Source organism: Mustela putorius, unplaced genomic scaffold (assembly GCF_011764305.1).
Source record: "Mustela putorius furo isolate JIRA1106 unplaced genomic scaffold, ASM1176430v1.1 tig00003858_pilon_pilon_pilon, whole genome shotgun sequence".
NCBI classification, from domain to species: domain Eukaryota; kingdom Metazoa; phylum Chordata; class Mammalia; order Carnivora; family Mustelidae; genus Mustela; species Mustela putorius.
This window is the reverse complement of record NW_025422010.1, coordinates 17,036,828-17,053,418: the sequence shown is the minus strand read 5'-3', so window position 1 is coordinate 17,053,418 and position 16,591 is coordinate 17,036,828. Positions and strand designations below refer to the sequence as shown.

Sequence of the window (16,591 nt, the reverse complement as noted above, 5' to 3'; positions counted from 1 at the left end):
TGTGATATACAAATGTGAGCTGGATTTGCTATGATCATTTCTACACATGTTCTGGGGCTCATTCCTCTTCCCACACTTCTCCCCTTCTCCTATGGAATTCTGATGCACTTATCCCTTGGAAAGGAAATGACATTCTTTGTTGCTTCTACTCTGTATCATCTTAATGAAGAAGAATTTAAGAAAACAAAACTTGAATGCATTTGTGTTAACCATATGACTAATCAGAAGGTTTTAGAAGACATTCTTGGATCAACTTACCATAAATTCTAAACTTTATAAATTTATATTTACCCCTTATAATATGAATTAATTCTCCTTCCTTTTCTGCTCACTATAATAACAAAGATACCAGAGCCATATGGACACTTGCAAAGAAAAGAGTAACTGAGAAATATGTAGAAAAATATCACTGTACTCTATATTGTATTCTATCTATATAAGATACAAATTAATATACAGTGCCTTGTGTTCCAAAGAATGAACTCTGCAAATCGTAACTATAGTTACATCCCAAATTAATTAGCTCTGCATACTGAGACTGAGAAATGCTGGCCCTGAGAGCCTGATTAAAGCTTGAAGATGCTTCCTTCATTAACCTTTCAGAGTTTCCCCTCAGTGAAGTTTCTGTCAGAGAAACAAGTCGCAAACCCATCAGATTTAAGTCTGTCACCCACCGCAGACACATATCTGAAATTCTGGGAAAGGGGCTTACAAGCATGACATATAAACAGACTGAAGAAAAACAGTCATTTTTACATTACTATATATATTATATATATATATATATATAGTATATATTTATATATACTTATATACAAACAGTTTATATATAGTCATTATTATATTATTATATAATTATTACATATTATAGAAACAGTCATTATTATAATGAAAAAATTCATCATTGTGACTGAAATGCAGTAATAATTTCCCAAATGAATAGGGAATGACTGTCCTAAAATAATACCATGCCACACCTGATTCCAGGTTAAGATCACCCATTCTGCTCTTTACTGTAATTTTGTACCAAATTTGCAAAAGCACAGTATTATTACACAAATAGTCCCAACTTCATGTAGCAAATGCTTCTGAATAACAATTTACAACAAACTGTGGGTTTTGGAAGGGAGAGGTGCGGGGGATGGGTGAGCCTGGGGGTGGCTATTAAGGAGGGCACAGATTGCATGGAGCACTGGATATGGTGCGTAAACAATGAATCTTGGAACACTGAAAAATGAAAAAACAAAAAAACAAAAAATCAAATACCTTTGGAAACAAGCCACCAAGTAACAATTTGCTAGAATAGTGAGCAGTCCCTTTGCCCTGTGAATAACGAACCCCTGGTTCACCAGTAGTCTAATTTCAGTTATGCAGATCATAAACAAGACATACCTAAAATTAGACAATAACTAAATCCTGTATGTTACCCTAGTCTACTTCACCAAAAGTAAAAGTCGGTATTACCACATTGAAAAGTAAGTCCTACCTTTGCATCTCTTCAGGAATGAGTTTTCAGACCTGACACGCTTTGATATTTGGCAGTGGTTGTAGCAAAATGTCCGGAGAGTGACAAAAGCCCCTCATCTCAGAAGCGGGATAACAGCACCTTTGCTTCTATAGCGCTGTACTTTCAAAGCACTGGTCCGCCTGGTATCTCTCTCAGTCTCACCACAGGCCTGTGAGGTAAACTTACATCCCGTCAGGGGTCACTCTGCCCATGGCACAGATGCAGCATCTGAGGCCTACAGCATGTAAATGATGGGTTTCAAGCCATAAGAGTAAGTGTGTGTGGGGGGGTCATACAGGGCTGTGGGGTCTCTGGATTCCTCCCACCTACACCACCTTACCTCGACTCTGTCTTCCTGTAATGGTTAAAGTTGAACCATATCTGGAGGAATGACTTCCTGGGTTCTGCAGCATTCAGTGACCAGCTTTGACTACTTCTTACTACTGAAAACTCATTTACCTTCAATAAAATCAGAACCAGAGTCCTGGGGCTTGCAAAAATGAGGCTCCATGATGGGGCTGCAGTCCACTTTAGGGTTCTAGAATTGCAGGGACCCTTCTAGGATATGAGAAATCACCTCAGCCCCATTGTGGGACCCTTCCCCAAGACTAGCTTGCCTGAGGGGTAGAAAACCCAGCGTCCAGCTGAGCAAGGACTGAGTCTATCTGGGCCTCACCTTACTTATCTATAAAATGAAAGGCTGCTTTAAATAATCTCAAAGGCTCTTCCATCTCCAAAATTCTGCTCTACCCCTCGGCTGGATATCCATCACTTTGACTAAAGACTCACCCCAAGAACTCTCAATGCTGGGACACCTCTCTCATAACCCTTTCCAAGATGCCCCACATTAATTTCACCCTCATCATCCACCCGCACCACCTGCTCTCTCTCCCTGCCTCTCTGCTCACGGTCTCTAGGACTGGTAAGTTGTTACCGTGTGTCTTCTAAGTCATCGGTTTATGATTTCCACACATAATTAAATAAATTAATAATAATTAAATCTTCCAGCAACTATTATTTGTGTGTATTTTTCACCAAATCCCCACCCATGTAGCTAGTCACGGAGTCATGAAATTTTAAATAAAATTACTCTCAAGGTCACTTTTTTTTTTTTAAAGATTTTATTAATTCATTTGAGAGACAGACAAAGATAGAGCACACAAGCATGGGGAGAGGGAAAGGGAGAGGCAGACTTCCCAGCAGGTTGGGAGCCCAACATGGGGTTTGATCCCAGGACCTGGAGATCATGACTGGAACTGAAGGCAGATGCCCAACCGCCTGATCCACCCAGCCATCCGGTCACTTTTTGTTTTTGAAGATTTTATTTATTTATTTGACAGACAGACATCACAAGTAGGCAGAGAGGCAGGCAGAGAGAGAGGAAGAAGCAGGCTCCCTGCTGAGCAGAAGCTGGATGTGGGGCTCCATCCCAGGACCCTGGGATCACAACAGAGCCGAAGGCAGAGGCTTTAACACACTGAGCCACCCAGGCACCCCCAGTCACTCTTCTTAAAGAAACTTTCCCTCATGGTTCTTCATATTTCAACTAATGTCCAAATAAATATCTGCAACCTACTGATTTCCAAAATAGGCATGTCAATATTGATTTTGCCTTCTTTGACAAGTTTGATTTCCCTCTTTATTTCCACCTTCTTTTTTTTTTTTTTTAACATTTATTTATTTGCTAGAGAGAGAGCATGAGAGCACAAAGCAGGGAGAGCAGCAGGCAGGGGGAGAAGCAGGCTCCCCGCTGAGCAAGGAGCCTCATGCAGGACTTGATCCCAGGACCCTGGGATCATGACCTGAGCCCAAGGCAGACACTTAACGGACTGAGCCACCCAGGCGCCCCTATTTCTACCTTTGCATTTTGGTCTGTTCTTTCTTTCCCTTTTTAATTCCCGGGTTCATCTTGGCTCCTGCTATCATGTTGAGTGAGCCCACCCTAGCAGGGCAACACAGGGCACCAGTCCAGAAACAGGTAACGTGCAGATAAAGGACACTGGCGAGAAAGTGCTGAGCATCTCTGCCAGCACATGAATGGAGGAGCTGTCGGCTTGATGCCACTGCATTCCCACTGTAAAGCCCTACTTCTGCACAGAAAGAGATGCAGAAGTATATCCAGAAGGAAGAATGCTAAAGCAATGAGGGAGCCAAGCAGCTGGGGACTATTAACTTAAATCAAAGTCCAGCCAGGAGTTGTTTTTTTTGTTTTGTTTTGTTTTAAACAACAGGAAGTAGATTCATTCTCTTTTACATTCTCTCTCTCTCTCTCTCACACACACACACACACACACACTCACTCACTCATTCTTTTCTCCTCCATCCTTCTTCTTTTCCGCTTGCCAAGGCACAGGAACAAGCCGGATGGAACAAGCCCAGTTCCCTCGAGCTGTCTCTGGAACCTGCCGTGTTCACTGGCAGCCCAGTGCAGAGCACGAGACGCGCGGTAGGAGAGAGACTCGCACGGTGTGCAGCAGCCTCAGAGACGGAGGACCGTGTTTCAGTTCCCTCCGGCCGCCGTAATAGATTTCCACACACGTGGTGGCCTAAAACAACACAAAGCTCTCCTCTCACAGTTTGAGGGGCCAGAAGTCTGAAATCGACTCCAGTCAGCTGAAATCAAGATGTTGGCAGGGCTGTGCTCCCTCCTGAGGCTCGGACCAGAAAATCCATTTCTTTGCCTTTTTTGGCTTCTAGTGACCACCTGTAGTCCTTGGCCTGTGGCCCCTTCCCCACCGTCAGAGCACATCACTGGAGTGATGTGCTCCCACCTGCCCTCCACCTTCTCCTCAGTCATTTAACATCCCTCTCCCTCCCTCTTACGAGCACACTCCCATGGAGCTCAGAGCCCAACCAGGTAGCCCAGGACAATCTCTCCATCTCAAGGTCTTCAATTTAATCCCATCAGCAAAGCACCTTTTGCCATCGAAGGTAACGTGCAAATTCCAGAGATCCGGACATACATGTGTCTGGGGGGCACTTTCCAGGCTACCACAGGGCACCTCTGTCTGCCTGGTTTCCTGGAGAAAGTCTTCCTCTCACTTATCCACTAAGTTCACTTATCCGCTAAGTTATGGACATGAGACGAGAAAAGAGGGCAAAAATGTTTTCCAAATATCAAAACAGAGAAATGTTGTGTATTTTTGCTTCTGTCCTGTCACAGAGTTATCTTGCCCATTGTTCCACATATTAAACCATCCGGTTTGTATTCAGAGAACCCCAAGAGCATCCCGTTGCTTTCCACGCCTGGGCACAGCTCCTGTTCCATTACCATCAGGGTTACGAGAAATCATCCTCTGTTACACAGAAACTCCATTTCCAACCAAAACTGGACCTCAGAACATATATTCACGTGCCTGTTACCACAACCCAGATCAGGCATGGAGAAGGAAAAGAGCTTTGCTAGAACTCACCAAACCTCTTGTAACCGAAGGACTGCACCTCCTCCTCTTCTGCAAAGTCGTCTGTGGGAGAAGAAAAGACACGGGTTAACCCTGGGAAGGCAGAGAAGCACGCGGTGGGTGAGGGATCCCACGGCTTCAATCTCCATCCTCTCTACCTTCCCCTCACCTCACACTTGTCCTTCTGCTCCTGGAGCATGCCATGCTTTCTGAGAAAGACCACAGAGTCCCCTCACTGGCTGTTCCCTCCGGCTGGAATGCTCTTCCTCCTGTTTTGAGGAGACTCCTTCTAATTCAGGTCTTGGCTGAAGTGTGACATCTCTGGGATGCCTTTCTGGATCACAATCTGGCCATCCCTGTCATACCACCCTGTTTTAATATTATTCTCTGATACTATCCTTGAGTGTGTATGTTGTGTGTGTGTGTGTGTGTGTGTGTGTGTGTGGTGTTATCATGCATTCTGTGAGCACACACCTTTTTTGTTTTGTTTCATGAACAAATCCCCCATGCCTGCCACAAAGCGGGGGCGAAATAAACTTTGTCGAACGATGACTGGATAACCAGCTGTCCAGAGGGTTACATTATCGTCACAGAACTGAGTGAGCCTAAAGCCCTCCCTCTCAGATGCCAGGATCCGGGGTCACGTCTAAATGTGGCATCTCAGGAGCACAGCATGGCTTCTGCAGTGACAACGGAATCTTTCCCCACTTCCTTGCCATTGGATAACTGGGACCTACAGATGGTTTCCCAGTAAATACATTTCAAAACACAACCTTGTTCTGGGAATTCCTAAATGAAGGCCCCTCTGGAAACAAAAGTAATAGGTCATCAAAGCTTTCTACCAAAAGGTGGGAATCGACCACCACCCCCCCAACCCCCACCAAGACAAAGGCAATGTGATTCCTTATCACAATGATAAGGAACCCATTTTACAGTTCTTCCAAGGGTTGGGTCTCGTGATTTCTCAGGCAACTTCTGACAACAAGTAAAGGTGTCAAGGTGAGGACTTTCCAGGGAACCCAAATCAGCTTCTCTTGAGCCGGTCACCATGACATGCCAGCACTCAGCTCTCCCCCTGCAAGCGGTTCAATTCAAAAGCACTTATTTGGACCAGAGACCACCAAGCAGAGGGGCTTCAGAAATGAGTGAAACCCGGTTCCTTCCCTCAAGAAGCTGACAGGCTTTCAAGGGGGGAAATAAAGCCTCTGTGATCCTCTTTTTCAGACCCCAAATGGGATGCAGGACGTGGATCTATCTGAACCTTCAAATGTCGTGAGAAAACCCAAGATGTAGGACATCGACAACGCAATGCAGTGGGCCTTGGGGCACTACTGTGTAATGAGGTGCTCTGAAAACCCAAGGGAGAGAGCAACTGCTTCCAGCAGAGACATGAGAAGTGTGATAGCTCTGTATTTTATCATCGTTTCCTTACTCAGAGAACAGGGAAGAGATCTTGCTGGGAATCTAAAAGGCCAGGTCTTCATAATTAAAGCAGTCTCCTTATGTCAAAGATTAATGCTTTAGTTCTTTCTACATGTTAGAACATGCTTGCCACCCAGAGAACAGCACCTTTCTCAGTCACTCAGTGACTGGTTATTTCTACAAATACACGTTAAGCTCCTCTGGGCCAGCTTTACTAAGTAATCCCATCATATTAATGGCTGAGTAGCTTGGTCTAGTCTCGATTAATGAGAAACCCTTATCTGCTGCTTCTGCTTAGAAATCCATGCATTTATTATTCACTCATTCAATAAACAACATGCTTGGATCCTAGTGGAGTGGATAAGACAGGAGCACAGGGAATGGTACCACCCAGATGTCAGCCTCCCCTGCCAACTCCAGCCTCCCCTCCATCCTGTCCCATCTGCAGAAGGATCTACTCACACACAGATGTTGCAAAGGAGGCATCACTGAGGATGTCACAGTGGAAACAAAAGAGTGATTTATGCTGTACCCCTCACAGCAAATAGCTTAAAATTTCCCATTAGACATTTCTGTTCTCCCCCGGCCAAAGCTTCTTTTCAGCAGGCCTACCATTAGTTTGTTTGTTTGTTTTCTTTTTCCTCTCTGATCTTTTTCCCATGCAGCATTTAGTCTGACTGACTCCTGTCTCCTTCCTGAAATTTCCCTGGGAACTTCAGATGTCTCATATTTTTGTTATTAAAGCAATTCAGCTCTGTCTCCAAATTAACATACTCAAACTCATTCAGGGGTTCAAGAAAACAAAGTCCTTCCAGGTGACCCCTAATAAGACTCAAGGATCTCCTGGTTCTTGTCTTAAGCCTCATCCCAAAAGGGGATCAGGAATTCTTACAGCAGCTACTAAAAGAATATAAAGTTTTATCTCAACCAACTCTACAACTAGAAAATCATGAACTCTGAGGGGTTTACGTCAAGTACCACAGATCACATCTCACTTGGATGATCAGGGAAGTTCTCACAGAGAAGCATCTTAAGTGAGTCTTCTTAATGTTTTCCCTTTGGAGGGACAGAGAGAATTTGGGAAACACGGCATACTATACCCCTTTCTTGGCAATTCATCGTGGTTTTTAAACTATTAGAGATCTGAGAAGTGCTAATAGAAAGAGGAAAAAAACTTGTTTAATTTTGTTTCACTCCATGTTTTCAACAGCTAATCTTAGAATCCTTTTCTCATATCCTTAAAGCCTGGGTGCAGTCGGTCAGGTAATACTTACCCACAGTTCATTAGGGCCCCCAGGGCCCACGGCCACGTTTTCCCAGCTGTGCAGCCAACAAACAAACCATTCATGCTGGTGACGGAGCCAGAGAAAGAGAAAGAGGCCAGAGCCGATGGCTCTGTGGCTGTGTGGGCAACCCACATCAAGCTACACAAGCCCCAGGAGAGAAGATGAGAGGTCAAGTGTTCCTAACTACGGAACATTTTAGAGGGCAGAACACTACAATGGGGCCCACAGTGGCAGACAGATGGTTTGAGGATGACAGATAAGGCTGACATGGTGTGCAGTGTTTTATTCTGTTCTCAAAACCTTTCCTCACACCCTAGAGGCCCAAGCTAAGTGCACCCAGACTGTCTTTACAGGATGGAGGGCCTGTGGATGTGAAAATCTCAGTGAGTTAAGTGAAGACGTTCAGTCGGTTTGAGGACTGAGTATGTGATGCCCTACAGTTAGAATTTACCTCTTCTTCCCATACACTCCCTTTGCATCCATCTGACAGTACTTTCCTTCATCTGCCCCATATTCCAGTTCTGGTTTTCATGCCACCACACAGAAAACAGGAAACTTGCCATGTTGTACCCTCAGCAGCTAGTGCATTTGTAGCATGTTACAGATACCCAGTAGTTGTTGAGAATTAAGTAGATTAGAGTTATACTTGTGTCTATCTCTACTACCAGCTAATGAATTCCTGAAGGAAAGAGCGTAAATCTTTTTCTTTTTGAATATCCACCATGTTTATGGAAAATGAGAGAACTAATAATTAGTTAATACCTCCTATATATCAGGTACTTCCTCTTCACGATGCTTCTGTTTTACAGATGAGAAAACTGAACCTCGAGGCAGGTATATAACTTGACTCCAGGTCTCACAACTTATGAGTAGACAGACCAAGACTAAGACCCAGATAGTCACTGACCATGATAGTCACTGACCTCACAGACCCAAGAAACCGACCCCTGTGCTAGCAGCAGCAAAGCTAAGATGCAATGCTTTCCACCACAGAATCCTGAAAAGGCTAAGGAATCTGGAGCACAGGTCACTCTTGAAGGAGAATCAAGGCAAGGCTAAAATAGGAGGATGCGATGAACATATATGAAAGAAGCAGCTGACTATAACCAGAAAGATAACAGATGGTGGCAAGGATGTACAGAAATCAGAAGCCTCCTACACTATGGTGACAATGTGAAATGGTGCAGTCACTTTGGAACACGGTCTGACTGTTCTTCAAAAGGTGAAGCAAAGAGACACTGTATGATGCAGCCATTCTGCTCTAGGCATACACCCAAGAGACACGACAACCCAAGAGACACGACAATGTCTACACAAAACCTTGCACACAAACGTCCGTAGCGGTTATTAGTCGTAACAGAGAAAAGTGGAAACAACCTGAATGTCCACGAAACGATGAAGGGATAAATTAGCATAGAGACATACAATGGAGTATGACTGAGCTATAAAAAGGAAGGAAACACTGACACACACCACAACGTGGATGGCCTTGAAAACATCATGCAAAGTGGAAGAAGCCAGTCATGACAGATTGCATAGTGTACAACTCCATTTCTATGAAATGAAATGTCTACACGAGACAAATTCATGGAGTTGGAAAGCAGCTCAAAGGCTGCCCAGGGCTGGAGGGTGAAAATGGGGAGTGAATGCTAATGGGTATGGGATTTCTTTTGGGGGTGACAGAAATATTCTAAAATTTATTGTAATGATAGTTTCAAAGCCTGTGAATATACCAAACTAAAACAAAGCAAAACAACCCCACTGACTTACACAGTTTAAATAGTTTGTGTGGTATGCAGGGGGAAAAAAAAAAAGCAGCTGGACTTCCCAAGTCCCCCTGCCAAGCTAGGTAACTGGCCCTCCCTGACTACAGTAGAAGGTCTAAGGTTTGTTATTCAGAGAAGTTAAAAACAAAAGGTCACTTGTCTCGAGGACACCAGGAACAGCTGAGATGAGGGGACTGTTGTGGAATCGGGGGAAAGGTGAAAGTTTACACACTGAATGTCCAGACACACGGTCCTCCTCTCCCACTCAGTCAGCCAGTGTGGACCCTTCAGGCCAAAGACGGGAAGGTTCTTCCTGGGAAATCTGACCAGTTAAGAGGAAAACAAACGAATGTTTCTGATTCTGGGAGGTCCCCGGTGGAACAGCCCAGCCAGTTCAGCTTAGAGTGACAGTCATAGTTCACAAATCCCACGGAAACAGAGAGGTTCTAATTAACCCTTATAATAACCTGCTCCCACAGATGAGAAGACACCACACATCTGACACAGCCTCTAACATGAAAAGACAAAGAGGAAAATAAAGAAATCAGATAAAGAAATCTGGAGGAAATACAGGTGACATGATAAAATTTTCAAGAAAAATATTCTACCATTAAAATCCTTAGAGAGGTGAGAGAAGATAACATATCCATAAAATTAGAACAGGATGCTATAACAAAGAAAGAACCACAGAGAAAAAGAAAAAGCTCTGGGAAATTAAAAGTATGATCACAAAAATAAAAACCTAATAGAAGAGCTGGGAAATAGGGTTGACATATTCTGAGAGTAGGAAGAAAAAAGCAAGTAAATGGAAAAGAGCAAAGATGTGGCGCCTGGGTGGCTCAGTGGGTGAAAGCCTCTGCCTTCAGCTCCGGTCATGATCCCAGGGTCATGCTTCCTCCTCTCTCTGCCTGCTTCTCTGCCTACTTGTGATCTCTGTCTGTCAAATGAATAAATAAAATCTTTTAAAAAAAAAAAAGGAGCAAAGACCAAAAATAATTGTTTAGAGAATCCATTCAGTGGGTCCAATATTCAAGTAACAGGTGTTTTGGGTAAAAGAATATTTCTTTGATGGTAGAGAACCATCAGAAGGAGAACTTAACAGTAATTTTCAGTACTGAAGGATAGGAGTCTTTAGAGAGAAAGGGCCTATTACTTCCCAGCACAAAGGAAAGAGATCTGTTCCAAAGCACATCACTACAACATTTCAGAACATCGAGGACAAAAAGAAAATCCTGAAAGCTTCCAGACAGGGGAAAAGGGGGGGGGGGTTACCTAAAGGAAAAAAAAAAAGAAAAAATTTAAAAAGTTACCTCACTTCTCAACAACAAAGCTAAAAGAAAATAGATCAATGCCCTCAAAATTCTAAGGCTAAATTATTTCCTACATAGAAATCTCTCAAATGAATAAATAGGTAATATAAAGATTTCTTCAAACCCACAGATCCCTCTAAAACGTACCTCTCATGCATACTTTCCTCAAGACATTATTGGAGAATGCATTCCACTAAAATAAGGAACAAAGCCAGAAAGACGTGTGTGTGTGTGTGTGTGTGTGTGTGTCCCCCGTATACATGCACACTATACACCCTAACCTAACCCTAACCCTGAGGAAGTCAGAAGGCTCCAAGGAAGATTTCTTCAAAAAGATGGAAATGAGAGAACATCTACTACAGGTGAACACCTGCGTAGAGATCCGGGAAACTGGAAGAGATTCGGGATGGATGATGACATGTATATATCTAGGAAGCTAAGCAAACAAAATAACTCTAGAAGAAGAGAAGTTATGCAAGAAAGAAATAGGAGTCAGCAGTGAACACTAAATATTGCTTTAATCAAGACGGTGATGTGACTATATCGAGATGATGGAGAGCAACAGAAGGCGTCCATGAGGGTGTTGGGTGGAGATGAAGAGTGAAAGGACTAAATCCTTATCAGATATAAAGGGAAGTCAATATATAATGCCTAAACTCAAAATAATGGTAGTAATGAGGAGGAGGAGGAGGAAGAGGAGGAGGAAGAGTGCCATAAGCATGGGACTTAAAGAAAAGGCTCTGTGGCAGAAGGTCTGCATAAAGGACTACCAGTAATTCTTTTCATCCCTCCACGTGCAAGTCCACTTCCACTCTCTTGAATCTGGGAGGGCCCTACAACTTGCTTTGGCTGATGGAATTTGCCAGAAGTGGCAATGGGTGACCTCAGGAACCGAGCCTGAGATGCCCTTCAGTTTCTGTTTTCACCCTCCTGGAAGGCAGCTACGGTGGGCAAAGTCCGACTACCATGCAGGACTGGGGGCTCCCCCAGAAGAGAAGATCTCTGGAGGACGAGAGCCGATGACTGGAAGGAAGCCGTTCCAGCCACCCCTGCTGATGCCCAGCCGTGGGGGTGAGGCCGGCCAGCCTGGCCAACCCCTCAGGAAGCAGAGGCCAGCCCAAATTGTAGAATCTTGAACAAATAAACAACAGTTGTTTTAAGCTGCAGGGTTTGGGGAAGGTTTGTTAGGCATTAGTAGATAACCGCAAGAAAAGTAAATGCCAAAAGAAAATGCTAAAAATGTTCTGAAGAGGCTGCCTCTCGGGACTCGAAAATGATGAAATGAAGGTGGGCCGGGCCGGCAACTGCCATTTTTCATAACAAATCTCATTCATAATAAATATTAGTCAACTCCTCGAACTATGTACATGTCTGACTATGATTAAAAAAAAAAAAAAGCAAACAAAAAACAAGGGAATGTGGATGGAAGATAAAAGGCAGGTAGACAACAATGAAAGTGCTCGGGTCCTACAATCGCCGATGGCCAGAGAAGGTGCAGAGGACCCAAGACCACCCCGCTGCAAAGAGCCAGCGTGAGGAGTTCAACCTGCAGCAACAGAATACAAAGTCTGGACTTGCAGCCATCAATCCCTGGTACACCGCAGGTCCTGACAAAGGCCAGACTGAACAGAACGAGTTCAGACATTTTTTTAGGAGCCAGGCTGAAGGACTGGGGACAGAGGCCAGGCCGAGTTCAGAGTTCTTTCCAAGGTGGGTTCGGTGATGCTGTCCAGATTACACAGCCATCAGTGACTCTGTGCTCTTTCTACCTCAGTGCAGTCCCAGTTCTTATAAACCCATCACTGTTAGAACAAAACGGCATAGTCCCATCGGGGTGTGGGTAAAATGTTTAACTGCTTCCAAACCAACTGGTGAACGTGCTCTGCTGGGAGCATTCCTGCTAGCTCTTCCCATGTGTTCCTACCACCAATACCTACTGTAGCACTGCTGGGTGGTGAGGAGAAGAGAAAGTGCCCTTGCACTCCTGGGGCCAAATGCCCCTGAGTCTACTACAGTCACCCTTCATTGGCCAGTGCTGCATGGAGAAGCTTTCATGGAGTTAGTGGTCTGGGAAACTGTGGCCTCCACAGAGTGTCACCTAGGTTACTAAGTATTTTGGACAGCCCCTGGGACACTGCTGTGGTGTTTGGGAAGACTTTTCTCCTAAAGCTAGAGTGATATACTGGTAAAGCTTGGGCTTTGGAATTCTAAGACCTGAGTTGGAACTCCGGCTCAACTCGTGACCCCAGCTGAAATCAAGAGTCGGATGCCCAACTTACTGAGCCACCCAGGTGCCCCAGTGATTGAGTTTCAAAAGACACAAAGTTGCCGTCTGAAGGGAGCATCCGGGGAGGTAAACAGCAGGGAATTTTGGTTAGCAAGGGTAATATGCAGGGTGGGTTCAATATGGTCTATAGCTAACTGGCACTGAAGTATCCAGTTGATAATAAAAAAAAAAAAAATGTGTCTTAATGAATTTGAGCTACAAAAACTGAAGACATACACTCTTTTTTTTAAAATTTTTTTATTTTTTATAAACATATATTTTTATCCCCAGGGGTACAGGTCTGTGAATCGCCAGGTTTACACACTTCACAGCACTCACCAAAGCACATACCCTCCCCAATGTCCATAACCCCAAGGACATACACTCTTTAACCTTGATTTAACCCTAAGAACCAAACTGGTACTACCTGCCATGGCTTCAAAGCTTTCTAAATATAAAACCTTATGTGACCCCTTGTATAGTTTGCTTTACCCTACTAGCAATTTTGGGCCCCACTTGTTAAGTATTCTGCAAGAGCTCAATGCAGTGTAGTAAAATACAGAGGTTCAGGATAATTTTGATGGGGTAATTAGATCTGCCTTCCAGGCTTCTCCCCTACCCTACCCTAAATGGATAAAAGGAATTTGTAGCCATTTAAATACTTTTAGATTATTCCAAATATAACAGAAGATTTATTTCAATTACCCAGCTGCTTTTCAAATGTTATGTTTTTCCACAATGGGATCACTTTTTGGTTCAGTGGTATAAGTGTTTTTTGTTGTTGTTTGCTTTTTGCTTTTAGTCAGTATTATAGACACAAACTGACCCCAATTTCTGGCACAACTTATAATTCTGATGCTTGTAAAAACAGCAGATACTTACTTGTAGGGTAAAGAGAGCTACAATACCATTTTCCTTCTTTACAGTCCAACAAAATTGAAGTGGTTGTGTGTATTTTGTTACTTTTACCACTAAATTGGTAGTGGGGGCTAAACCAGATTTCCCCCAGGAGCCAGCTTCAACAACTTAAAAAGTAAGAAACAAATATGATACTCAAAACCTTGATCCCCACATCTACCCATCGTGGGTAACTACAGGGAGAAGGACATGCTTCCCTTTCTTTTAGGAGGGAACCCCCTCATCCAGTCACATTGGTAGGGTGAATAATAAGAAAGTCTGGAGGAAGACTAATCACTGCCTCAAATTTTGTAAGGGCTCTGGAAGCCCTCAAATACACGGGTCATTTGTCAAGGAAAACTAATGCTGTCCATTTCTCTGGAGGCATGCAAAAATAACTGGTCTTGGCTAACTCCCCCAGTAAATACATAAGTAAATACATACATACAGGCAGACAGACAAACATAAAGGACGCATCTGTTTTGTTAGAAATCCCATAACTTAGGTTATCTGAACAATTATGCCAAAGCAATATAATGTAATTAATTACAAATGATAGACCAACATTAAGCTTAGGAGACAAAGTCTGAGAAAACTTCAATTTTCTCTCATCTCCCATACTGAGATGTCATACTGCAAGGTTGTGCAGTGGCCCAAAGCACCATTTGCCTCTTCAATTACAATTAGAATAATGCAATCTGAAATATGAACTCTCATTCAAGATAATGAATCAAGTTGCATTATCCCTCCAAAGGAAAATATCCCTGACTGCAGGCAGGTTGCCCTCTCCTCCCATGCCCTCTGGCAACATTTATCGGAATCTCAACTAGGGCACTTTTCACATCTTACCTTAGATTACAGTTGTTTACGCATAAGCCTTACACTGCCCACCAGACTGCAAGCTCCTTGAGGACAGGCTATATAGGTACTAAATATTGAATATGTCTCAGTATTATGCTAAACATTGTATATATTTAATATAAAGAATATTTGAATACATTTAAATATATTAAAGAATAAGTGAAAGTTAGGATTTGGTGGCCCAAAAAAGTAAAAAAAATACAAATACGACAGCTTAATGGGAGATCAATACTAGCAGTGAAATAGACATGATCTCATACAGTTTTAAAAAATATATACATACCTGTCTTAATAGTTCCTTTTTTTATACATATATATGAAATATAAATATATTTATAAAGATTTTATTTATTTGACAGAGAGAGACACAGTAAGAGATGGAACACAGGTAAGGGGAGTGGGAGAGGGAGAAGAAGGCTTCCCGCTGAGCAGGGAGCCCAATGTGGGGCTCAATCCCAGGACCCTAGGATCCTGACCTGAGCCAAAGACAGTCTCTTAATGACTGAGTCACCCAGGTGCCCCGTCTTAATAGTTCCTTAGAGACAAATTTGTTTTATGTTTTGATTCTTTTATGTCATATTGGTACTGGATAAAACTGCACTGCATTTGAGATACAAATTTTTAAAATATTATGTCATTATCAGTAGGCACCTGAACAAAGGTGCTCCAGGAAAATTAGTGCTCATGAGCAAATCAAATGTATTTACAAATATTAAATCAATTTTCTACGACTATCATAAATGAGAAAAATCATATGATTTCACTAGAATTGCAAATTCACTGTAAATATGGTCCCTGCATTTTCAGTAGGACTGGTTTGTGTGTGGGAGGGTGGGGGGTGGGTTTTTTTAATTAACATTACATTAAAATGATGACAAGAACACGAGAGAGAGCCGCTGGAGGTGGACAAACATGAACACTGTTCCTATAGAAAGCACAGCTCCCTCCTATCCCTGAGGTCAGTTTTAACACATTCATAATTTGAAAATTACTTTCCTTTCAAAACTGAGCTCTGTTCTTCATGGTATAAACTGTATCACTTGATTAACTTAAATGGTTCAGAACTGGCAATTATATTACTGCCTAGAGGAAGCAGCAGGTTACAATTACACAGTATTACAAAAACTAAAATGTCCTGAATTTTCCTTACCTATTGGACACCATTCTAAAGAACTGATCTATCCTAACCTATTGAATCCTCCAAAAAAACAAACTAACAAAATGGCATTGGGCAGATGCTATTACTGTTCCCCCTTTGACAGATAAGGAAACCAGGCCCCTCAGGGAAGGTTAGGTAATTTGCATATGGCCACCAGGCTCTCCGGTTTCACAGTCCAGACTCCTTGTCACCACATTAGAATTCTCAGGTTCAACTCCTGGGATCACTATGTATGATGACATTCTATGAAATGTTGTATTTTAAAGTATGTATTTTGCATTATAAGACAGGACTATTTTGCCGGTGAATGATAAGTTGTTATATAAGTATCTGTGAGTTTCCTAACATTTCTAGGTCTTAAGGAAGTGACTAAGACTCAAAGAAGTGTAACTGCTTCCACGAAAGCCAAAGACAAGTTAGGCAGAATGTCAAATGTCCAATCTCTCGTGCTAGTGACTACGACCTCATGTGATACAGATTTGTAATCCCAAACCATTCAGGAAGCATAAAGGAGTCATATTTAATAAATCCCAGTCCAATAAATTTACTTAATTTTAAAAATTCCTTCCATGTGGAAAAACACATTTCCTTTATATTCTAATGAGTACTGATTGAGTACGCATGATAAATTCAGGGATTAGTTCTTTGGCATCTTAAATTTGGGACTACTTTCTGTTAACATTGGCTCTCACTGCCATATAATTACCAAGGTCCCC

General features: G+C 42.8%; 1 protein-coding gene across 1 annotated transcript in view; it reads right to left on the bottom strand.

Annotated features, from left to right (window-relative positions):
• The window catches only part of COLEC12 (collectin subfamily member 12), a 193,608-nt gene that overhangs the window by 171,510 nt on the left and 5,507 nt on the right, over positions 1 to 16,591 (bottom strand). The window contains exon 2 of the mRNA XM_004742808.2: positions 4,921 to 4,971. Coding sequence (XP_004742865.1) covers positions 4,921 to 4,971 — 51 coding nt within the window. The remainder of the gene's footprint in view (positions 1 to 4,920; positions 4,972 to 16,591) is intronic.